General features: G+C 44.0%; 1 protein-coding gene across 2 annotated transcripts in view; it reads right to left on the bottom strand.

Moving 5' to 3' along the window:
* Positions 1–25,886, bottom strand: part of LOC143804855 (rho GTPase-activating protein 6-like) — a 281,479-nt gene that overhangs the window by 11,288 nt on the left and 244,305 nt on the right. For both annotated transcript variants that reach the window (XM_077283365.1, XM_077283366.1), the window contains exon 9: positions 19,307–19,471. In XM_077283365.1, coding sequence (XP_077139480.1) covers positions 19,307–19,471 — 165 coding nt within the window. The remainder of the gene's footprint in view (positions 1–19,306; positions 19,472–25,886) is intronic.

The following is a 25,886-nucleotide window of genomic DNA, read 5'->3' as shown; positions in this document are numbered from 1 at the left end:
TGGAAAACAATGTCTGTGCTAAGCTGGGGATGTCAGGGGGTTCATGATGATGCACCTCCGATTTCTATCGCTTCATCTACGCCTTCGGAGATCCCTGCATTTTTGTCGGATTATAGGGATGTTTTTGAGGAGCCTAAGCTCAATTCGCTCCCTCCCCATAGAGAGTGTGACTGTGCTATAGAATTGATTCCTGGCAGTAAGTTCCCTAAGGGTCGTTTATTTAATCTGTCACTGCCAGAGCATACTGCTATGCGGAATTATATTAAGGAGTCCTTGGAAAAGGGACATATTCGTCCATCTTCGTCCCCTCTGGGAGCAGGTTTTTTTTTCGTGGCAAAAAAAGATGGTTCCCTGAGGCCTTGTATAGATTATCGCCTTCTGAATAAGATTACAGTCAAATACCAGTATCCATTGCCATTATTTACTGATTTGTTTGCTCACATTAAGGGGGCTAGGTGGTTCACTAAAATAGATCTTCGTGGTGCGTATAATCTGGTGCGGATAAAACAGGGTGATGAGTGGAAAACCGCATTTAATACGCCTGAGGGCCATTTTGAGTATTTGGTAATGCCTTTTGGACTCTCCAATGCTCCGTCAGTCTTTCAGTCCTTTATGCACAATATTTTCCGTGAATATCTGGATAAGTTTATGATTGTGTATTTGGATGATATTTTGGTGTTTTCTGATGACTGGGAGTCTCATGTTCTACAGGTCAGGAAGGTGTTTCAGGTTTTGCGGGCCAATTCTCTGTTTGTGAAGGGCTCAAAGTGTCTCTTCGGAGTCCAGAAGATTTCTTTTTTGGGGTACATTTTTTCTCCTTCTACTATTGAGATGGATCCCGTTAAGGTTCAGGCTATTTGTGACTGGACACAGCCTACATCTGTTAAGAGCCTTCAGAAGTTCTTGGGGTTTGCTAATTTTTATCGTCGGTTCATTGCTAATTTTTCCAGTATTGTTAAACCTTTGACTGATTTGACTAAAAAGGGTGCTGATGTTGCTGATTGGTCTCCTGCGGCCGTGGAGGCCTTTCGGGAACTTAAGCGCCGGTTTTCTTCTGCTCCTGTGTTGTGTCAACCAGATGTTTCACTTCCTTTCCAGGTGGAGGTTGATGCTTCCGAGATTGGAGCGGGGACGGTTTTGTCACAGAGAAGTTCTAATGGCTCGGTGATGAAGCCATGTGCTTTTTTCTCTAGAAAATTCTCGCCCGCCGAGCGCAATTATGATGTGGGTAATCGGGAGCTTTTGGCCATGAAGTGGGCATTTGAGGAGTGGCGTCATTGGCTTGAGGGTGCTAAACATCGCGTGGTGGTCTTGACTGATCACAAGAATCTCATTTACCTTGAGTCTGCCAGGCGTTTGAATCCTAGACAGGCTCGTTGGTCGTTATTTTTTTCTCGTTTCAATTTCGTGGTTTCTTACCTGCCAGGTTCAAAGAATGTGAAGGCAGATGCTCTTTCCAGGAGTTTTGTGCCTGACTCTCCTGGAGACACTGGGCCTGCTGGTATCCTTAGGGATGGGGTAATATTGTCCGCCGTATCCCCAGACTTGCGACGCGCATTGCAGGAGTTTCAGGTGGATAAACCGGATCGATGTCCACCAGAAAGACTGTTTGTTCCGGATGATTGGACCAGTAGAGTCATCTCCGAGGTCCATTCTTCTGTGTTGGCTGGTCATCCTGGAATATTTGGTACAAGAGACTTGGTGGCCAGGTCTTTTTGGTGGCCTTCCTTGTCTAGGGATGTGCGTACCTTTGTGCAGTCTTGTGAAGTGTGTGCTCGAGCTAAGCCTTGCTGTTCACGGGCTAGTGGGTTGTTGTTATCCTTTCCCATCCCGAAGAGGCCTTGGACGCACATTTCCATGGATTTTATTTCTGATCTCCCGGTTTCACAGAAAATGTCCGTTATCTGGGTTGTGTGTGACCGCTTTTCTAAGATGGTTCATTTGGTGCCCTTGCCTAAGTTGCCCTCCTCCTCTGAGTTGGTTCCTTTGTTTTTTCAGAACGTGGTTCGTTTGCATGGGATTCCGGAGAATATCGTTTCGGACAGGGGATCCCAGTTTGTGTCTAGATTTTGGCGGACGTTTTGTGCCAAGATGGGCATTGATTTGTCTTTCTCGTCTGCATTCCATCCTCAGACGAATGGCCAGACGGAGCGAACTAATCAGACCTTGGAAACTTATTTGAGGTGTTTTGTTTCTGCTGATCAGGATGACTGGGTTGCTTTTTTGCCACTGGCCGAATTTGCTCTTAATAATCGGGCTAGTTCGGCCACGTTGGTCTCTCCTTTTTTTTGTAATTCGGGGTTTCATCCTCGTTTTTCCTCTGGTCAGGTGGAGTCTTCGGATTGTCCTGGAGTGGACTGTCATGATCTCTGCAGGCAGAGATCATAGCAAGCCTATAGAGGGACAAGCTCTCGGAAGATGGAACTATACTGACCATGAACTAAGCCTGCCGCGCAACTAGAAATAGCCAGGTAGCATTTCCTATTTATCGCTAGATGCCCAGCTCTGGCCTAAGACCTAAATAGCTAGCAGAGGAAAATATAAGACCTGGCTCACCTCTAGAGAAATATTCCAAAGAAGACAGTAGCCCCCCACATATAATGACGGTGAGTTCAGATGAAACAACAAACGCAGCAGGAAAATAGTCTTAGCAAATTTGAGGTCCGCTTACTAGATAGCAGAAGACAGATAGTATACTTTCATGGTCAGCAGAAAAACACTAACAAAACACCATCCAGAGATTACCTTAAACTCTGGCATTAACTCATAACGCCAGAGTAGCAATCCCTGATCAACGAGAGCTTTCCAGACACAGTAACAAAACTTCAGCTGTGAACTGGAACAAATAGGCAAAACAAAACATGGACAAAAGTCCAACTTATCTAGTAGTAGTCTAGAAGCAGGAACAAGCACTGAGAGGCATCAGATAACATTGTTGACCGGCAAGAAACCACCAGAGAAATGAGCTTAAATAGCGACACCCACTACTGATGGAACCAGGTGAAACAGGAAAGAGGATGACAAGTCCAATTCCACAAGCGGCCACCGGGGGAGCCCAGAATCCAAATTCACAACAGTACCCCCCCCTCAAGGAGGGGGCACCGAACCCTCACCAGATCCACCAGGGCGACCAGGATGAGCCCTATGGAAGGCACGAACAAGATCAGAAGCATGAACATCAGATGCATTGACCCAAGAATTATCCTCCTGGCCGTAACCCTTCCAGTTGACCAGATACTGGAGTCTCCGTCTGGAAACACGAGAGTCCAAAATTTTCTCCACAACGTACTCCAACTCACCCTCAACCAACACCGGAGCAGGAGGCTCAACTGAAGGTACCACAGGTACCTCATACCTGCGCAATAACGACCGATGAAAAACGTTATGAATGGAAAAGGACGCAGGGAGGTCCAAACGGAAAGAAACAGGATTAAGAATCTCCAATATTCTATAAGGGCCGATGAACCGAGGTTTAAACTTAGGAGAAGAGACCCTCATAGGGACAAAACGAGAAGACAACCACACCAAATCTCCAACACAAAGCCGAGAACCAACACGACGATGACGGTTGGCAAAACGCTGAGTCTTCTCCTGAGACAACTTCAAATTGTCCATAACCTGCCCCCAGATGTGATGCAATCTCTCCACCACCGCATCCACTCCAGGACAATCCGAGGATTCCACCTGACCGGAGGAAAATCGAGGGTGAAACCCCGAATTACAGAAAAACGGGGACACCAAGGTGGAAGAGCTGGCCCGATTATTGAGGGCGAACTCTGCCAATGGCAAAAAAGCAACCCAATCATCCTGGTCAGCAGAGACAAAACACCTCAGATATGTCTCCAGGGTCTGATTAGTCCGCTCGGTCTGGCCATTAGTCTGAGGGTGAAAAGCAGATGAAAAAGACAAATCTATGCCCATCCTAGCACAGAATGCCCGCCAAAATCTAGACACAAATTGGGTACCTCTGTCAGAAACAATATTCTCAGGAATACCGTGCAATCGGACAACATTCTGAAAAAACAGAGGAACCAACTCAGAAGAAGAAGGCAACTTGGGCAGAGGAACCAAATGGACCATTTTAGAGAAACGGTCACAGACCACCCAGATGACAGACATCTTCTGGGAAACAGGCAGATCTGAAATAAAATCCATCGAGATGTGTGTCCAAGGCCTCTTAGGAATAGGCAAGGGCAACAGCAGTCCGCTAGCCCGAGAACTACAAGACTTGGCCCGAGCACAAACGTCACATGACTGCACAAAGACTCGCACATCTCGTGACAGGGAAGGCCACCAGAAGGATCTTGCCACCAAATCCCTGGTACCAAAAATTCCGGGATGACCTGCCAATGCAGAAGAATGTACCTCAGAGATGACTCTGCTGGTCCAATCATCCGGAACAAACAGTCTATCAGGCGGACAACGATCCGGTCTATCCGCCTGAAACTCTTGCAAGGACCGCCGCAGATCAGGAGAAACGGCCGACAAAATTACTCCCTCCCTAAGGATACCTGTGGGTTCAGAATTACCAGGAGAGTCCGGGTCAAAACTCCTAGAAAGGGCATCTGCCTTAACATTCTTAGAACCCGGTAGGTATGACACCACAAAATTAAAGCGAGAAAAAAATAAAGACCAGCGCGCCTGTCTAGGATTCAGGCGTCTGGCAGTCTCAAGATAAATCAAATTTTTGTGGTCAGTCAATACCACCACCTGATGCCTAGCCCCCTCGAGCCAATGGCGCCACTCCTCAAACGCCCACTTCATGGCCAAAAGCTCCCGATTCCCAACATCATAATTCCGCTCTGCGGGCGAAAATTTGCGAGAAAAGAAGGCACAAGGCCTAATGACGGAGCAGTCGGAACCTTTCTGCGACAACACTGCCCCAGCTCCGATCTCCGAAGCGTCAACCTCAACCTGAAAAGGCAGATTCACATCAGGTTGACGCAACACAGGGGCAGAGGCAAAACGGCGCTTAAGCTCCTGAAAGGCCTCTACAGCATGAGGGGACCAATTAGCAACATCAGCGCCTTGTCTGGTCAAATCAGTCAGTGGTTTAACGACATCCGAAAAACCAGCAATAAATCGGCGGTAAAAGTTGGCAAAGCCCAAAAATCTCTGAAGACCCTTAAGAGAGGAGGGCTGAGTCCAGTCACAAATAGCTTGCACCTTGACGGGATCCATCTCAATGGAAGAGGGAGAAAAAATATACCCCAAAAAGGAAATTTTCTGGACCCCAAAAACGCACTTAGACCCCTTCACACATAAAGAATTAGACCGCAGAACCTGAAAAACTCTCCTGACCTGCTGGACATGAGAGTCCCAGTCATCAGAAAAAATCAGAATATCATCCAGATATATTATCATAAATTTATCCAGAAAATCGCGGAAAATATCATGCATAAAAGACTGGAAAACTGAAGGGGCATTAGAAAGACCAAAAGGCATGACCAAATACTCAAAGTGGCCCTCGGGCGTATTAAATGCGGTCTTCCACTCATCCCCCTGCCTGATCCGCACCAAATTATACGCCCCACGAAGATCAATTTTAGAGAACCACTTAGCACCCTCTATACGAGCAAACAAATCAGTAAGCAATGGCAATGGGTATTGATACTTAACAGTGATCTTATTCAGAAGCCGATAATCAATACATGGTCTCAAAGAGCCGTCTTTTTTTGAGACAAAGAAAAACCCAGCTCCCAAGGGAGAAGAAGATGGACGAATATGTCCCTTTTCCAAAGACTCCTTTATATATTCCCGCATAGCAGCATGTTCCGGCACAGACAGATTAAACAAACGACCCTTGGGATATTTACAACCCGGTATCAAATCTATGGCACAATCGCACTCACGGTGCGGAGGTAACGACCCAAGCTTGGGTTCGTCAAAGACATCTTGATAATCAGAGAGGAACTCAGGGACTTCAGAGGGAATGGACGACGAAATAGAAACCAAAGGTAAGTCCCCATGAATACCCTTACATCCCCAGCTCAACACAGACATTGCTCTCCAGTCCAAGACTGGGTTGTGAGACTGCAACCATGGCAATCCCAGTACCAAATCGTCATGTAAATTATACAGCACCAGGAAACGAATAATCTCCTGGTGATCCGGATTGATACGCATGGTTACTTGTGTCCAGTATTGTGGTTTATTATTAGCCAATGGGGTGGAGTCAATCCCCTTCAGAGGAATAAGAGTCTCCAAAGGCTCTAAATCAAAACCACAACGATTGGCAAAGGACCAATCCATAAGACTCAGAGCGGCGCCAGAGTCAACATAGGCGTCCGTGGCAATGGATGACAAAGAGCAAATCAGGGTTACAGACAAAATAAACTTAGACTGAACGGTGCCAATGGAAACAGACTTATCAAGCTTCTTTGTACGCCTAGAGCATGCTGATATAACATGAGTAGAATCCCCACAATAGAAACACAATCCATTCTTCCGTCTAAAATTCTGTCGCTCGCTCCTGGACAGAATTCTATCACACTGCATACTTTCTGGCGTCTTTTCCATAGACACCGCCAGATGGTGCACCGGTTTGCGCTCCCGCAGACGCCTATCAATCTGAATAGCCATTGTCATGGACTCATTCAGACCTGCAGGCACAGGGAACCCCACCATAACATCCTTAACGGCATCAGAGAGACCTTCTCTGAAAGTTGCCGCCAAGGCGCACTCATTCCACTGAGTAAGCACAGACCATTTACGGAATTTTTGGCAGAAAACTTCAGCTTCGTCTTGCCCCTGAGATAGTGCCATCAAAGTTTTTTCTGCCTGAAGTTCCAAATGAGGTTCCTCATAAAGCAAGCCCAAGGCCAGAAAAAACGCATCCACATCGCGTAACGCAGGATCCCCTGCTGGCAATGAGAAGGCCCAATCTTGAGGGTCACCCCTGAGCAAGGAAATCACAATCCTAACCTGCTGAGCAGGGTCTCCAGCTGAACGAGACTTCAGGGACAAATAAAGCTTACAATTATTTCGGAAATTCTGGAAGCTAGCTCTATTCCCTGTGAAGAACTCCGGCAAAGGAATTCTCGGCTCAGATACCGGAGCATGTACCACAAAATCTTGTAAATTTTGTACTTTCGTGATGAGATTATTCAAACCCGCAGTTACACTCTGGAGATCCATTATTGTCAGGTGCACACAGAGCCATACAGAGATTAGGAGGAGAGAGAGAAAAAAGACTGCAGCAAGGCAGACTGGAGGAAAAAAAAAAAAAAAAAAATTCCAGCAGACTTCTTATAACTCTCCTTTCTCAACCTGGGTCTTTAACACTTTATTGGCGGCCGGTCAAACTGTCATGATCTCTGCAGGCAGAGATCATAGCAAGCCTATAGAGGGACAAGCTCTCGGAAGATGGAACTATACTGACCATGAACTAAGCCTGCCGCGCAACTAGAAATAGCCAGGTAGCATTTCCTATTTATCGCTAGATGCCCAGCTCTGGCCTAAGACCTAAATAGCTAGCAGAGGAAAATATAAGACCTGGCTCACCTCTAGAGAAATATTCCAAAGAAGACAGTAGCCCCCCACATATAATGACGGTGAGTTCAGATGAAACAACAAACGCAGCAGGAAAATAGTCTTAGCAAATTTGAGGTCCGCTTACTAGATAGCAGAAGACAGATAGTATACTTTCATGGTCAGCAGAAAAACACTAACAAAACACCATCCAGAGATTACCTTAAACTCTGGCATTAACTCATAACGCCAGAGTAGCAATCCCTGATCAACGAGAGCTTTCCAGACACAGTAACAAAACTTCAGCTGTGAACTGGAACAAATAGGCAAAACAAAACATGGACAAAAGTCCAACTTATCTAGTAGTAGTCTAGAAGCAGGAACAAGCACTGAGAGGCATCAGATAACATTGTTGACCGGCAAGAAACCACCAGAGAAATGAGCTTAAATAGCGACACCCACTACTGATGGAACCAGGTGAAACAGGAAAGAGGATGACAAGTCCAATTCCACAAGCGGCCACCGGGGGAGCCCAGAATCCAAATTCACAACAGTGGACGTGGTGGTGGACAGGCTACATCACATTTGGAATCAGGTGGTGGACAATTTGAAGTTATCTCAGGAGAAGACTCAGCAGTTTGCTAATCGCCGTCGCTGCATGGGTCCCCGACTTCTTGTTGGGGACTTGGTGTGGTTGTCTTCTCGTTTTGTCCCTATGAAGGTCTCTTCTCCTAAGTTCAAGCCTCGGTTCATCGGTCCTTATAGGATCTCGGAGATTCTTAACCCTGTATCTTTCCGTTTGGATCTCCCAGCATCGTTCACTATTCATAATGTGTTCCATCGGTCGTTGTTGCGGAGGTATGAGGTGCCTGTTGTTCCTTCGGTCGAGCCTCCTGCTCCGGTGCTGGTGGAGGGAGAATTGGAGTATGTTGTTGAAAAGATCTTGGATTCTCGTGTTTCCAGACGCAAACTCCAGTATTTGGTTAAGTGGAAGGGTTATGGTCAGGAGGACAATTCCTGGGTGGTCGCCTCCGATGTTCATGCGACTGATTTGGTCCGCGCCTTCCATAGAGCTCACCCTGATCGCCCTGGGGGTTCTCGTGAGGGTTCGGTGACCCCTCCTCAAGGGGGGGTACTGTTGTGGATTCTGTTTGCGGGCTCCCTCTGGTGGTTACTGCTGGTACTGGGTGACTTTGGTGGGTTGCGGCCTTTGGTTTCCATCTGTCCATCAGAGGCTGGGTGTTTCCTATTTTACCTGGCCTTTCTGTCATTTCCCTTGCCGGCTATCAATGTGTTCAGATGTGCTCTGTTTGGTTCCTGCCTACCTGCTCCCAGATCTTTCAGGATAAGCTAAGTGCTGATTTTCAGTTGTTTGGTTTTTTTGTCCAGCTTGCTTAGAATGTCTCTTTGTTAGCTGGTTGCTCTAGTGGACTGAGGTTCTCCCCATGTGCCATGAGTTGGCACATGGGTTCTTGTAATCTCAGGATGGTTTTTTTGATTAGGGTTTTTTGCTGACCGCTCAGTCCCCTTTTGTGTCATTCTGCTTTCTAGTTTTCAGCGGGCCTCTATTTGCTAAAGCTATATACATCATCTCTATGTGTGTGCCTTCCTCTCGTTTCACCGTCAATACATGTGGGGGGCAACTATATCTTTGGGGTTAATTCCTCTGGAGGCAAGTGAGGTCTTTGTTTTCTCTGCAGTACTAGTTAGCTCTTAGGCTGGTGCGTGGCGTCTAGAACCAACGTAGGCACGCTCCCTGGCTATCTCTAGTTGCGTTTGTCAGGCGTAGGGCAGCAGTCAGCCCAGGTTCCATCACCCTAGAGCTCGTCCGATATTTATTATACTTTGCTTGTCCTGTGCTATCCCTAGCCATTGGGGAGTCATGACAGACTTAGCTTCTGCTGGAGTAGACAGGTCATCAGAAAGATCCGAGAGAGATCTGAACCAGTACAGATACATTGACAGCTGGCATGGAGTAACGATCTGAGTGGAGTTAAATAGAGAAACCAGCCTAGCCGCAAACGAGGGCAGCTGAGGAAGCAACCTCAAGAACCAGCAGTTCCACTCACAGCCACCAGAGGGAGTCCACGGACAGAACTCGCCGAAGTACCATTCATGACCACAGGAGGGAGTTCGAGAACGGAATTCACAACAAAGAGGCCACTCTAGCTAAATAGGAAAGGATAGGACAGATTACTAGGCGGTCAGTATTAAAACCCTTCCAAAAATATCCACAGCAGATAATACAAAAAGTTCCACAATCTAACTAAAGACATGGAATGTATATCTGCCACTCCAGAGAATCCAACAAGACTGAGAAAATACTGACACAATCTAAGCTGGACAAGAAAACACAAAGAATAGCACTGAATTGTGAAGCACACAACATGTGTGCCACAGGAAAAAAAACCCAGACACTTATCTTTGCTGATTTGGCAGAAAGGCAGGAGGAACCAGGCAGAGGTCCTACAAGTCCCAACAACAATTGACAACTGGCAAGGACTAATGAATCCTGCACGCCTAAATACCCCAGTCAGAACTGCAATCAGCAGATACACCTGACCAGGACTGCAACTCAGGGGCAACTGCATTACCACCTACAACCACCGGAAGGAGCCCAAAAGCAGAATTCACAACACATTATACCAGGATGGATGACATTATACAAGGATGGGAAACATATACCAGGATGGGGAACATTACACCAGGATGGGTGGCAGTATTTCATGATGGGGGACATTATACCAGAATTTGGGATATGATACCAGAATGAGGACATTACACCAGAATGGGGAACAATATACCAAAATGGGGACACTATAACAGGATGGGGACATTGTACCAGGATGGGGACATTATACCAAAATGGGGGACATTATACCAGGATGGGAGACATTGTACCAGGATGGGTGGCATTATTCCAGACATGATATCAAAATTAGGGATATTATACCATGAAGAAGGACATTATACCAGCATGGGGGGCATTATACCAGGATGGGGGCATATATACCAGGATGGGGGACATTATACCAGGATGAGAGGCATTATATCAAAGTTGGGGATATTTTACCATGAAGATGGACATTATACCAGCATGGGGGACATTATACCAGGATGGGTGGCATAGATGAAAGTCTATCCTTCACGTCCTTTTATGATCCCTTTGTATTCCACTATTGGTGTTTCCTTATTTTTATCCAGGTTTTTGTAAACGCCTTTTTATTATTTTAATTCTTTTATATTTGTATTCTATTTAGGTTATTTTATTACTTCCTATGACTACGGCTATTTGTTGGTGAATCCCATTGTGGAACATCCCTGATTCCTATTTGACGTCTACCATGTTCCCATGGATATATTATATTCGGATTCCATATGGACTCTTTTGCTGATTTGCATCTGGGATTGTGTATTACGTTTATATTTATATAACTTGTCCCCCCTTTTTTATTTTTATATTTATACTTATTTTCATTAGTATTTTCTTTCTTTTTCACATTTTTTATTATTTGATTTATATATATAAGCATATGTATATTATTTATATGTGTGCATGTATATGTGCATGCATATGTGTGTGTTTAAACACTTATTCTTTGGTATTATGGAATTCGCCCCCTTTTTCATTATCAAATATACATGTTTTTTTTGTTCTGTTTCTGTTTTTATCTGTGCCTAATGGTATATAATATGGATTTATGTATGTCGTGGTGATCTGTATACCTGCTGCTTATATGGTTCTTCTATGCAGAGTTGTTCTGCTTTACTCCCACTAGCTGATAGAATGATATCGCGCTCATGGTAGTGCGCATGCGCGGCCTGTGTCCCTGTGTCCTGGCGCACCGGGATCTCTGGGACCTCCTGGCAGTGCATGCGCCAAACATTCCCGGATCGCGCTATATCACCAACGATAAGAGGTATAAATACAGGGCGTTTTTCATTTTACCTTCACCTCCCCTGAAGAAGGAAGTTTAACCGAAACGCGCGTCGGGGCGCACGTGTGCACACATAGATTTGGAGTCCCCTCAAGGTATTTTTCATATTATATGTGCTCTGATATTAATTTTACTGGCATTTTCTTATTGTAGCACTTGTTCCAGTGCCGCATGTGAGACTTGCACTGGTCCTGGATCACATTGCACTTTTAGCACTTTCTAAATTTGGTCACTCATTTTGGGATTTTCCCCCCTTGTTTTTACACTTGCACTTGGTGCACTTATATAATTATAAGTATTTTTATACTCATTCAATTTCACACTTTTTTATTTTTTTACTCAGTATATTTTTATCAGTCAATGAGGGGATTTTGTCTAGTATTTATAAAAAAAAAAATTATTGTGTGCACATTGTGGTTTTTTAACCGTTTATCATATTTTTCCGTATTATCAGATGTTAAAAATAAAATTAATTTTATATGGTTCCATGTCTGGATGATTTTCTTTCTTTTCAGTGTGTACTGAGTGCTGGATACCATATATATGGATATATTTTTAATTTATTTTCATTAAAAGTTATTTTTTACCTTCACCACTCGCTGGACACACCTGCTTTTCTGTTGGATTCATTGTGGCTACTTCACCCTGGTCTGTGCGAGGTGTTTGGTGATCACACAGGAGGTCAAGATAAAAGACATGGTGAGCTGATTTTTTTTTCCTCTACTGATTTACTGCAATAACTGAAACTACTAATCCAAAATGTTTCAGATATTTCCGTATCCTTGATTGGTAGAATTAATTTAGTAAGAATGCGATTGATGCAACAAATAACATATTATTTCATTTATTTTAAGTTCAAGATGACACATTTCCTTTGTATTTTAGGCAAATATATATATATATATAGTCTTTTTTTTTACATTTTAAAAATTACTAAATGGAAAAGTTTGGGCATACTTGGGGATTTGTGTGCTCACATAACTTCATTAGCCCATTAGAGTTATGGCTTGTTCACTATCATCGTTAGGAAAGGCCAGGTGATGCAAATTTCCCAACGTCATAAAACCCAGCCTCCTTTAACCTTGTGCCAATAAACAGCAGCCATTAGTTCTTCAAAGCAGCTGCCGAGCACTCTGAAAATGAAAATGGTGAAGGCCCACAAAGCAGGATATAAGAAGCTAGCAAAGCATTTTCAAGATGCCCTTTCCTCAGTTCAAAATGTAATTAAGAAATGGCAGTTACCAGGAACAGTGGAGGTCAACATAAGGTCTGGAAGACCAAGCAAAATTTCAGTGAGAGCTGCTCGTAGGATTGCTAGAGGCAAATCAGGAACCCTGCTTGACTGCAAAAGACCTTCAGAAATATTTATCAGACTTTGGATTTGTGGTACATTGTTCTACTATTCAGAGACACCTGCACAAATATGGCCTTCATGGAAGAGTCATCAGAAGAAAACCTCTCCTCTACCCTCACCAGTCAGAAGTATGCAAAAGTACATCTAAACAAGCCTGATGCATTTTGGAAACAAGTCCTGTGGACCGATGAACTTAAGATTGAACTCTTTGGCCAAAATTATCAAATGTATGTGTGGAGAGAAAAGGGAACAGAATTTCAGGAAAATAAATTCTCGCCAATCATTAAGCATTTGGGAGGATGAATCTTGCATTGGTGTTGTGTTGCAGCCAATGACACGGGGAACATTTCACGGGTAGAGGGAGGAATGGATTCAATGAAATTTCAACAAATTCTAATGCAAACTTTTGCATCAGACCATTTTCCTTTTTGGAATAAAAAGTAAGAGATAAAAAAAATGTTTTTTTGCTTAAAATACAAAGGAAATGGGTCACCTTTAATGTTAGACTTTTTAGAGATCATTTCATCTTCAACTTGCCTATCTGGTCACAATAACAGTCATTTTGACCAGGGGTGCCTGAACTTTCACATGCCACTATATCACAACCCTCAGCCACATGCCTGAGAGAGTGTAGACAGAGAGGCACATCATATGGTGCACATGACAAAGTCGTATATTCCTTTGGGAAAATAATTTTTCAATCAATTTCTGGTTTGGTGGAAGCGGTGACTGAACTTAGCCAGCATTTGCTACTGAATCTCCAGTCGATATTCCACATGAGCTTAGATGGCTCGGAGGTCATATACTTATAGCGTCTATATACACTCACCGGCCACTTTATTAGGTACACCTGTCCAACTTCTTGTTAACACTTAATTTCTAATCAGCCAATCACATGGCGGCAACTCAGTGCATTTAGGCATGTAGACATGGTCAAGACAATCTCCTGCAGTTCAAACCGAACATCAGTATGGGGAAGAAAGGTGATTTGAGTGCCTTTGAACGTGGCATGGTTGTTGGTGCCAGAAGGGCTGGTCTGAGTATTTCAGAAACTGCTGATCTACTGGGATTTTCACGCACAACCATCTCTAGGGTTTACAGAGAATGGTCCGAAAAAGAAAAAAAATCCAGTGAGCGGCAGTTCTGTGGGCGGAAATGCCTTGTTGATGCCAGAGGTCAGAGGAGAATGGGCAGACTGGTTCGAGCTGATAGAAAGGCAACAGTGACTCAAATCGCCACCCGTTACAACCAAGGTAGGCCTAAGAGCATCTCTGAACGCACAGTGCGTCGAACTTTGAGGCAGATGGGCTACAGCAGCAGGTCGGGTACCACTCCTTTCAGCTAAGAACAGGAAACTGAGGCTACAATTTGTACAAGCTCATCGAAATTGGACAGTAGAAGATTGGAAAAACGTTGCTTGGTCTGATGAGTCTCGATTTCTGCTGCGACATTCGGATGGTAGGGTCAGAATTTGGCGTAAACAACATGAAAGCATGGATCCATCCTGCCTTGTATGGAGCATCTTTGGGATGTGCAGCCGACAAATCTGCGGCAACTGTGTGATGCCATCATGTCAATATGGACCAAAATCTCTGAGGAATGCTTCCAGCACCTTGTTGAATCTATGCCACGAAGAATTGAGGCAGTTCTGAAGGCAAAAGGGGGTCCAACCCGTTACTAGCATGGTGTACCTAATAAAGTGGCCGGTGAGTGTATATTGCCAAAACTTGGAGAACCACCAGTGCTCTGAATCTGTCAGAAGTGTTAAACAGAGACTTCCTTCAAGTTCAATTTGTATTACATTCTACAACCTCTTCCGGAAATAGATAAATGTTTACATAATTGGTCTTCTATGATTGGGGTTCCAACAAAACCAACTTCTTCATAAATATCAAATAGTTTTATAGCAATAGTATGATAACCCCTGACATATTAGTAACATCGGACAAAGGATTATAAATGACTCCTTTTATTTCTAAGGTACGGATGGGGCATTAGCCTATACTTATAAATAGGGATGGGCGAACATGGATGGTAAAATTTGAAGTCCATACCAAACACCTAGTGTCCGCACACGGACCCTAAACAAGGACTTCTCCATGGTTATCAAAAATAAAGGGGCCACACGCCGTTTTTTAAAATTATTTATATAAATATAAAAAAACGGTGTGGGGTCACCCCATTTTTTGACAACTAGCCAAACTAAAGCAGACAGCTGGGGCTGGTATTCTCAGACTGGTAAGGGGCCCTCTCAAGCCTAAAAATAGCAGATGCAGCCGCCCATATTGAATGCTAAAATTCTGGTGCTTTTCCCAGCTCCTCCCACTTGCCCTGGTTCGGTGGGGTTGATGTCAGCTTTGTAATGTCAGCTGACATCAAGCCCAGGGGTTAGTAATGGAGAGGCAATATCATACACCCCCATTACGAACTCTGAAATCAAAAGTAAAAAAAAGAATCACACATAAAAATTTCTTTATTTGAAATAAACACTCCCCACCCTCTTTTACCCATTTATTAATGTAAAATTAAAAATAATAAAACACCAAATTCCTCACCTGTCCAACAACAATCCATTTTTCCGAATAAGAACACCAGCTATGCTTCATCTGGATTGCTTGGCTGAGCGGTGTAATGAAGCGACAGCTCAGCCTTGAATTCAGCGGTCACTGAGAACTGCTGCCCGTGACCGGTGGTAACCTCAATGACGTCACTGCAGGTCACTGAAGCTGAGCTCTCAGGCTCAGCTCAGTGCCTCCTGGATTTACGGCTAAGCGGTCTCATCGTGCCACTGCTCAGCCATGCAATCCAGATGAAGCAGGGTTGGCCGCTTCGAGGGACAAATGGATTATCGGCAGACAGGTGAGGAATATGATGTTTTATTACTTTTAATATTACAGTAATAAATGGGTAAAAGAGGGTGGGGAGTGTTTATTTCAAATAAACTAGTTTTGTCCTGTGTTTTTATTTCAAATAAAGGATTTTTCTGTGTGTTTTTAACTTAAACTTATGAGTTTAGTAATGGGGGTGTCTGATAGATGCCTCTCCATTTTTAACCTGATGTCAACTCACATTACAAAACTGACATCAACCCCACAAATATTACCACATGCCACGGCACCAGGGCAAGTTGGAAGAGTCGGGCAAAGCACCAGAATTGGAGCATCTAATAGAGGCGCCTTTTCTGGGTGGCTGAGGGGGGCAAAATCCATGGTCTCTTACGAGTCTGAGAATACCAGCCCCTAGCTGTCTGCAATAGCTTGGCTGCGTGTCAAAAATGTAAGGAACCCCACGCCATTTTTTAAAAAAAATATTTATTTAAATAATTTAAAAAAACGGCATGGGACCCCTATATTTTTGATAACCAGCTAAGACAAATCTGACAGCTTTAGGCTTCAGTCTGCAGCTGATGGCTTTACCTGTGCTGGTTATCAAGAATAGGGGACACCCCACATCTTTTTTTTTAAGTTTATTTTTTATATATATATACTGCGCTGGAGCTTATTTTACATGTATTTTTTAAATAAATAATTGAAAAGAATGGCATGGGGTCCATCTTGAGTTTCCTAACCAGCTGAGGGAAAGCTAACAGCTGGGGCTGGTGTTATTCTGGGAAGGAGCCAATATCCATGAAGCTCCCCTGGCTATTAATATCAGCTCACAGCTGTATGCATAGCTTTTACTGGTTGTTAAAGGAGGGACCCCCCAAAAAAAATGACATAGGGTCCCCTAATATTACTAACCAGCTAATGCTAAATATACAGCTGAAGGCTGATATTAACCCCTTTCTGAATCTCCACCGTATTTGACTGTAGGTACTGTGTTCTTATCTCATTCTGTTTTCAGTAAACAGTAGAATGATCTGCTTTAAAAAAAAGCTCTCTCTTGTTCCCATCTGTCCATAAGATGCTTTCACAGAGGATTTTTGCTTACTCATGTACATTTTGGCAAAGTGCAGTCTAGCTTTTTTGTTTCTGTGTGTCAGCAGTGGGGTTATCCTGGGTCTCCTGCCATAGTTTTTAATTTCATTCGAATATTGACAGATAGTTTGCACTGGCACTGATGCACCCTGAGCCTGCAGAACAGCTTGAATTTCTTTGTACCCTGATTGGGGCAGCTTATCCACCATCTGAACTATCCTGTGTTGCAACTTGTCATCATTTTTTCCCCTGCCATCCACGTCCAGGGAGATTAGCTACAGTGCCATGTGTTGTAAACTTCTAAATTATGTTGCGTACCGTGGACAAAGGAGAATCAAGATATCTGGAGATGGACTTGTAACCTTGAGATTGTTGATATTGTTCGATAACTTTGGTTCTCAAGTTATCAGACAGTTCTCTTCTCCTTGTTCTGTTCTTCATGCTTAGTGTGACACACACAAACACATAATGCAGAGATTAAGTCAACTTCTCCCCTTGTTATCTGGTTTCAGGTGTGATTTTCATATCGACCACACGTGTTACTTGCCACAGGTTAATTTCAATGAGCATCACATGCTGAAAACAAAGAGGTTCCATAATTTTGGAAAGGTGCAAACTATTTTGTCCAGCCCATTTTTGGGGTTTTGTATGAGATTACCGTGTATATAAGCTGAGTTTTTCAGCACATATTTTTTGTTCTGAAAACGCCCCTCTCGACTTATACTCGAGTCATTATCCCAGAAGATGGCGGGGGAAGGGGGGAGAGGCGTAGCAGCGGGTCACAGGAGGAAGGAGCCGGTGGCTGTGACTAAAGCCTGTGCCCGCTGCTAAAGATAAATGAATATTCACTGCAGTGGCAGTAAATATTAATTTCTGTTATAGCATGCACAGGGTCAGCCACAGCAGCCGGCTTCCAGCAGCTGCCGGGCTAGCACTGGTGCCCACTCATTAAGGTAATGAATATTCACCTCTCTCATCTCCCATAGGTGTGGAGTGAGTATTCATTAGCTTAATGAGCGAAGATACGTGATCGCCCCGCCACTGGCGCTGTTGGCACAGGAACGAGATGGGAGGGCACGTAGGGAAGGTAAGTAGGATGTTTTTTTTTTTTTTAGTGCTTTTCACATGGGAGTCATACATACAAGGATATGGATGAGGAACGATGCATACAAAGATGGGAATGAGGAGCCATGCAGACAAGGATGGGAATAAGGAGGCATGCAGACAAGGATGGGAATAAGGAACCATACAGATAAGGATGGGAATAAGGAGCCATGCATACAAGGATGGGAATAAGGAGCCATGCAGACAAGGATGGGAATAAGGAGACATGCAGACAAGGATGGGAATAAAGAGACATGCAGACAAGGATGGGAATAAGGAGCCATGCAGACAAGGATGGGAATAAGGAGGCATGCAGACAAGGATGGGAATAAGGAACCATACAGATAAGGATGGGAATAAGGAGACATGCAGAGAAGGATGGGAATAAGGAGACAGGCAGAGAAGGATGGGAATAAGGAGACATGCAGAGAAGGATGGGAATAAGGAGACATGCAGAGAAGGATGGGAATAAGGAGACATGCATACAAGAATGGGGATAATGAGCTATGCAGACAAGGATGAAGATGAGGAGCCATGCATACAATGATGGGGATAAGGGGACAATCCATACCAGGATGGGGACAAGGGTACAGTGCATACCCGGGTTATACTCAAGTCAATACATTTTCCCAGTTTTTCGTGGCAAAATTAGGTGCCTCAGCTTATACTCGGGTCGACTTATACACGAGTATATACGGTATGTCCAATTTTGCATTTTTTGTATTGTTGCACTACACACACAGGAAATAAAAGTACATAACAAAACATGCGTAATTGTAATAATTTTCTGGGAGAATTACTTCATTTTCTGGAACAATTTCAAGGGTGTCAACACTTTCGAACATGACTGTACCTCCGTATATTACTCCAGCCAAGCTGCAATGACGGGGTCTGTGCTACCTCCAATCCTGACTAGTGAACCCTGTAAATGTCATGGTCAATAGCGATAGCGGCATTTCGTTTGTTGATAGAGGAGGGCTATTCCTTCTGTGCCTCCAACACCTCCTCCCCGTGACAGAACTATGGTTCCTAGGGCAAAGTAGGCCTAACAACAGCCTACATTTCAGTTCCCAAAATTTTTTTGGGGGTGGTTTTCTGTGTTTTGGTACCTCATTAGCACTGCAAACTAAAATAGAAATAATGAAAAGGAAGCCCCCAAAACCACCTTCATTACTAAGGCCCGTGTGTGAGTTATCCCATATGTCACCCTTGGAATGAGCAAAACATTTTCCGGCCCCTGGTCTGGAAGCCAGGTGAGTATTTACGGTCACTGGATGACCTGCTGACATCTCACCGGCCTTGTGGCTAATTTGGCCTTCACTTGATATTGTGTTTGTTTTTTTATAAAAAAAAAACAAAAGGCGTTGTACTGCTGTAATGCCCCGCTCAGAGCCGCTGAGCTCACTAATTTACCGCGGCACTGTCAAGGTGACGTCAGCGGCACAGCCAATGCCGTGTTCCAGAAGCCGCGGCGGAGGTCACCGGTGGACCCGGGGAAGGCAAGTAAAGAGATAGATACCCACCATGTATAATTCTTGATAATGCCGTATCAGCGTCTCTGTCACTTTGATCTGAGCCGCGCTGTCCTGGAAGCTTTGCCTCTCACACTCCAAACCTTTCTCATTCTGGAGTAAGTTTGGGCCAAATATAGTTGCAAGGTTAGCAACAGACATTTTATTTCCAGGGATCTGTGAAAATCAATACACAGTGCATTAAAATGAAATATATATATATATATATATATATATATATATATATATATATATATATATATATATATACAAAATAGCAATATAGGTAGATATTAAAAAAGAAAAAAACAATTTTTCAACATAAACATACATGAAATCTATATATGGAGAGAAATAAAAACACAAGATAAAAAGAAAACTGTCGCGTCAGCAGAAGATGAAGCATTGCCAGAAACAATAACGGAAGGTGAATGTCCACCCCGAATGCCATCATTGTAATTAAATAAGTTACCTTCCATTGTTTACAACTTCATAATTCTGAAACAGCTTCACATGGACTTCATGATAACATGCAGGCTGCCACTAGAGGGAGCTCAGGAGCTAACTCTGCTGGGATCCCTCTAGCGGTGGCCATGATTATATCTTACCCGCAGCGTGTGCATGCAAGCAATTTGGAGTTCTGGATCGAAAAAATGGAAATTTGATGAATAAAATAATGTTACTAAATATTCCCTGCATTAGGGGTTGTACACTTTTGGGGACATTTTTATTTTATTTTACTCAAAAGTATGTAATTGGAGCAAAATAATTTTTTGCAATTGAGATTCATTAAAAAGTTTGCATGGCTTGCTTTCTATAGCTTCTGTGTTGCTCTGTCTATTGGTGGCTGCATAATGGGTTAACCAAGACTTCACCTCTAAGCTTACTATGATGGTCTGACAGGGAGTTTGCTCTTTTATCTGTCATTTTCTTAGCTCTTCTCAGATCATTTTTCATCACAGACAACATGAAAATTGAATGTGCAGAAAACAAAGCCAACTGGTGCACAGTTTTTAATCAATCCTAATTGCAAAAATAATTTTTGGCTCAAAATTCATATATTTAAAGGGACTCTGTCACCCCCTCCAGCCGTAATAAACTAAAAGAGCCACCTTGTGCAGCAGTAATGCTGCATTCTAACAAGGTGGCTCTTTTAGTTTGTGGTGCAGTTATAGCCAAAATAAAGCGTTTTATAATTTCGCCAAAATACCTCTCTTTAGCCCTGGAGGCAGGTCTTAACCCCTCTGCTGCAACCGCCACACTCCTCCGCGCTGTTTTCCACTCAAATCCGGCGCCTGCGCTGTTTAGTACTGGCTGGGGCAGGCGCAGTGAGCTCTGGCCGTCTGACCTCACATGCAGTCTTGCAGACTGCGCCTGTGCGGCCAGTGCGGCCACCCACCTTGGTAATCCCAGCCCCGCACTGTGCATAATGCATAACACACTGCGGGGCTGGGATTCACAAGCTGGGTGGCCGCACTGCCCGCACAGGCACAGTCTGCAAGACTGCATGTGAGGTCAGATGGCCAGAGCTCACTGCGCCTGCCCCAGCCAGTACTAAACAGCGCAGGCGCCGGATTTGAGTGGAAAACAGCGCGGAGGAGGCGGCGCCCGGCGACGAAGAAGATTTGAGTGACTGAAGTGTGGCGGTTGCAGCAGAGGGGTTAAGACCTGCCTCCAGGGCTAAAGAGAGGTATTTGGGCGAAATTATAAAACGCTTTATTTTGGCTATAACTGCACCACAAACTAAAAGAGCCACCTTGTTAGAATGCAGCATTACTGCTGCACAAGGTGGCTCTTTTAGTTTATTACAGCGCACCTTCTTGGCTTTTAAAAAAAAATAAAATGGTGGACTAGGGAAAGTGTCGGGGAGTGCTTTTTCAAATAAAATTATTTTCATTAGTGGATTTGTAAAGGGGGTGTCTGATAGACTCCTCTCCATTACTAACCTAAGGGCTTGAGGGCAGATGTGATTTTTTGACAATTCACAGCTGACATCAACCCCAAACCCCATTACCCCGATTGCTACTGCACCAGGGCAATCGGGAAGAGCGAGGCAAAGCGCCAGAATTGGTGCATCTAATGTGATTCTGGAGCACCTGCGGCGTGCTATTTTTAGGCTGGAAAAGGGCCAATAATAAGGTATACCAGGCTAAACACCCTTTAGTGCCACATGAAAGGCAATAAAGGGTGCAAGTTTGTTATATGTAGGGGGCTTGTGAAATTATATATCTACAGGACATCTATATATTCCATTAACGTGGAGCCATTATACTGTGGAGAACTATATGGGGCCCATTGTACTATATGGAGAACTATATAGGCATTCTAGGGGGTTCAATAGGATGAAAATTATTTTTGTAAGGGCTGAAAAGTTATGAGATATGCTCTTCCACAACCCCGATGAATATTATTATTTTTTAGGGGGGGGGGCAATTAATATGTGACCCTGCTCTGTCCATTTCTATGGGAAAAGTGGTACAATGTGCAACCCTGCTCTGTTTACCTCTAAGGGAGTAGTGGTGTAATGTGTGACCCCACTCTGTCCACTACATTGCTACTCCCTTAGAAGTAGACAGAACGGGGTCACACATTACACCACTACTCCCTTAGAGGTAGGCAGTGCAGGGTCACACATTGCAGCACCGCTCCCATAGAAGTGGGCAGAGCAGGGTCACACATTACACCACTGCTCTCACGGAAGTGGACAGCGGTTTCACACATTACACCACTGCTCCCATAGAAGTGAACCTAGCAGGGTCACACATTACACCACTGATCCTTTAGAAGTGGACAGAGCAGGGTAACACATTAAACCATTGCTCTCATAGAAGTAGATGGAACGGGGGTCACACATTACACCACTGCTCCCATAGAAATAGACTGAACAGGGTCACATATTATACCACTGCTCCTATAGAAGTGGTGAGAGTAGGGTCACACATTACACCACTGCTCCCATAGATATGGATGGAGAGGTGTCACATTTCACCACTGCTCCCATAGAAGTGGACAGAGCAGGGTCACACATTATACCATTGACATCACACACATGTGACCAGACCCTGCCCACATTTACTGCAGTCGTAATGTGAGCTAGTTGTACACTTGGTTTTCATGGCAAATTTCAGCAGCTGCTCCCCCTAGTGTTTAAAAGTGGAAATGCCAAACCTTTTAGGATATGTGCACACGATTCGAAAGTAGCAGCGCTTTGGATGAATAGCATGGCTGCTGCATCAAAAGCGCTGCCGGCTATTGAACACAGGTGATTCCACATGTGATCACTGAACCTTGCGGATTCACTGCGTCCAATACATTCTATGGGTGAAATTTCAGTTGCGGAGACCAGCGTCTCCGCAACATAAATAGACATGCTGCTGCCTGGAAAGATGCGCCGCATGTCCGTCTCCGCGTGAGCCACTAGCGTCTTGTGCACGCATAGTGGGCGTGGAATTTCTTGAAATCATCCACTATGCTGTAACATCTGGACGCTGCGTCCAACCAGCAGCGATTACTGATCATCTGCATGTACCCTAAAAATTATTTTAAAAACAAATGATAATATTTAAACAAAAAAAATTCAAACACTGAAAAAAAAAATGTTGGGAATTGTTTCTATGGCGTACATTTTGTGGTAAAAATGAGCCTGCAATATGAATCTGTTCATCGGTAGGACTATGGCGATACCAAGCATGTCCAGTTTTTCTATTATTTTAGTGGTGAAAAAAAATCTGAACTTCGCAAAAAAAAAAATTGTTGGGGTTGTGTCGCAATTTTCCGTGACTTACGTTTTTATTTTACAGTTGATGGAGCTGTGTGACAGCTTATTTTTTTGCATGACGAGACAACATTTTTATTGCTAATCTTTTGGGATACATGTGACATTTTGATCGCTTCTTACAGCACTTTTTGTGGTATTACAGCGACCAAAAAAACGTTTCTGAATGTGGCGATACCACACATGGGGATGTTTTATATATTTCTTTATCTTTAATGGTGGAAAAGGAAGGTGATTTGATTTTATGTTTTGTTTTTTCATATTCTTTACAACTTTTTTTTTTTTTGCTTTTCACTGTTCTTGTTAGTTCCCTTAGGGGACTTGATCGTCTGATCACTTGTGTTATATACTGTGATGCCACGGTATTGCTGCATATTGTGAAAATCACAGTCTCATTTGAAGCTCGGCCACAGGCAAAGTTTCAAAGGAGCTCTACTGTATAATGAAACGTGTGGAGGTCTTTAATTGTTCCTTCGGCTGTCATAGCAACTCATGGGCAACCCGCAATCACGCTATGGGAGTGCCAATGGGCACCCCTGCCTGCGCGTGATAAATGCTGCTGTTAGAAACAGACCCCAGGAGGGTGGCAGGCCATACTCAGGTCCCCAGACCTTATGTATCAGTGCATCTGATGACCCCGAGTAGTGCCACACACAGTCCAGGAGTTCCCTTACGCCCCACGATTCAGGTCTGGGATGAGACACTCAGGACAGCATCCACCGTGTCATCGGGAGCATACCCTTGTAGCGCAACGTGGTGCTGTAGCTGAGGGGCGGTAGCCGAAGGGGAGTCACTGATCTCCTATTACACCTCGACGAGCTGCATGAAAGTGTGGGTCCTGGCTGGGTGTATGGACTCGTGTTGTGAGACCCTTACACCCGTGCAGGCCGCCTGTAGCCTGTGGTATTGACATGCCAGGACCGTGGATGCCACAGTTCAATCAAGGAGACCGCTGTTCAGACAAAGTCTTTACTGAACGGTTCCTTGGCACGAGTTATATACAAGAGATAGTGGGTACAAAGTCTCATGGACGTTTCCTTCATGGTACGAAGCATTTCCCACATAATTTCTTTTTCACTGTATGTTACTCCGGGGCTAATGAGTAAGACTGTTTTGTTCTACTTTGCCACGACCTAGTCTACAGTCCTCTATTCGTTCAGCTGTTCAGCGTGCTATTTCTTCCACTACTGGTGATCTGGATCTACCGCTCGGGACCCCCACTAGTCCCATTAACTCAGTCCTTTTTAGGTCAGTTACTTTCGACATTGCAAGCTCAGGTGTTCATGACTCGGTGTTATATCCAAGGACTCTTTTCCAGAAGGCCACTCTCTCTCATCAGTTACTTCACTCCAGGATCTCGCTATCCCTTCTCCTTCATTCATCTTTTCTATGGATCACCCGTTGGCACCACTGCTCACTTGGCACTCCAAACGCGAACTCCTAACTAGCAGGAAGCCATTACTTGCCCTAACACTAAGCCTCTCCCACTATGGGCTAGACCAAACATTAACTCCATGTTACCTCAATATCACTACCTATGCTACAGTCAACTAAAGGTGTTTCTTAAAAAAATTAGAATATCATCAAAGAGTTAATTTGCTTCAGTTCTTCAATACAAAAAGTGAAACTCATCTATAGAGTCATTACAGAGTGATCTATTTTAATTGTTTATTCCTGTTTATGTTGATGAGTATGGCTTACAGCCAATGAAAACCCATAATTAATTATCTCAGTAAATTAGAATAATTAACAAAAAACCTGCAAAGGCTTCATAAGTATTTAAAAAGGTCCCTTAGTCTGTTTCAGTAGCTCCACAATTATGGGGAAGACTGCTGACTGACAGATGTCCAGAAGGTGTCACTGACACACTCCACAAGGAGGGGAAGTCACAAAAGGTCATTGCTGAAGAAGCTGGCTGTTCACAGAGTGCTGTATCCAAGAATATTAATGGAAAGTTGAGGGGAAGGAAAAAGTGTGTGTCATGATCCAGACTGGGTTTTGAGCCCTGTTTTCCCTTTTGCCCAGTCTGGTCACGTCCAGAGTTAACCTTTCTCAGCCTCTATCTGGATTCAGGTTGGCTATTTATTGCCGCTGCTTCCGGCAGGCTATGTCAGTTATAGTTTTTGCCTAGTGCTGCTGTAGCTGACTCTGATTGCTCTGATTGGTCCTGCTGCATTTGCTGTCTGAATCCGTGTCTCTGTTTTCCCCTATTCCTGTCTTAACTCAGTGTTTCCCTTTAGTGTGCAGACTCCCTGGTTTTGACTTGGCTTGTATCCTGACCTGTTTCTGTCCTTTGTTTTTTTGCTTATCACTTACATCCGGCTTCTTGGTTTTAGGGATCTTCATTTCCATATGATTCTATATTAATCTCACTAAGTACTATGGATACCCCCATTACCACTAAGCACGCCTTTATTGCCTTTATTGCCTTTATAGAATTTTACACAAGCAAATCCGCAATGTGCGCACATAGGCTAAATTTTTCATTTAATTTGGAAATCAAGGTCCCAGAGTCTGGAGGAAGAGTGGAGAGGCCACAATCCAAGCTGCTGGAGGTCTGGTGTGAAGTTTCCACAATCAGTGATGGTTTGGGGAGCCATGTCATCTGCCGGTGTAGGTCCACTGTGTTTTATCAAGGCCAAAGTAAGTGCAGTCGTCTACTAGGAAATTTTAGAGCACTTCATGCTTCCCTCTGCCGACAAGCATTTTGGAGATGGAAATGTCATTCTCCAGCAGGACTTGGCCCCTGTCCACACGGCCAAACGTACCAACACCTGGTGTAAAAACAACAGTATCACTGTGCTTGATTGGCAGCAA

The sequence above is a fragment of the Ranitomeya variabilis genome, chromosome 2 (assembly GCF_051348905.1).
Source record: "Ranitomeya variabilis isolate aRanVar5 chromosome 2, aRanVar5.hap1, whole genome shotgun sequence".
NCBI lineage: Eukaryota > Metazoa > Chordata > Amphibia > Anura > Dendrobatidae > Ranitomeya > Ranitomeya variabilis.
This window is presented reverse-complemented; position numbering and strand designations above follow the sequence as displayed.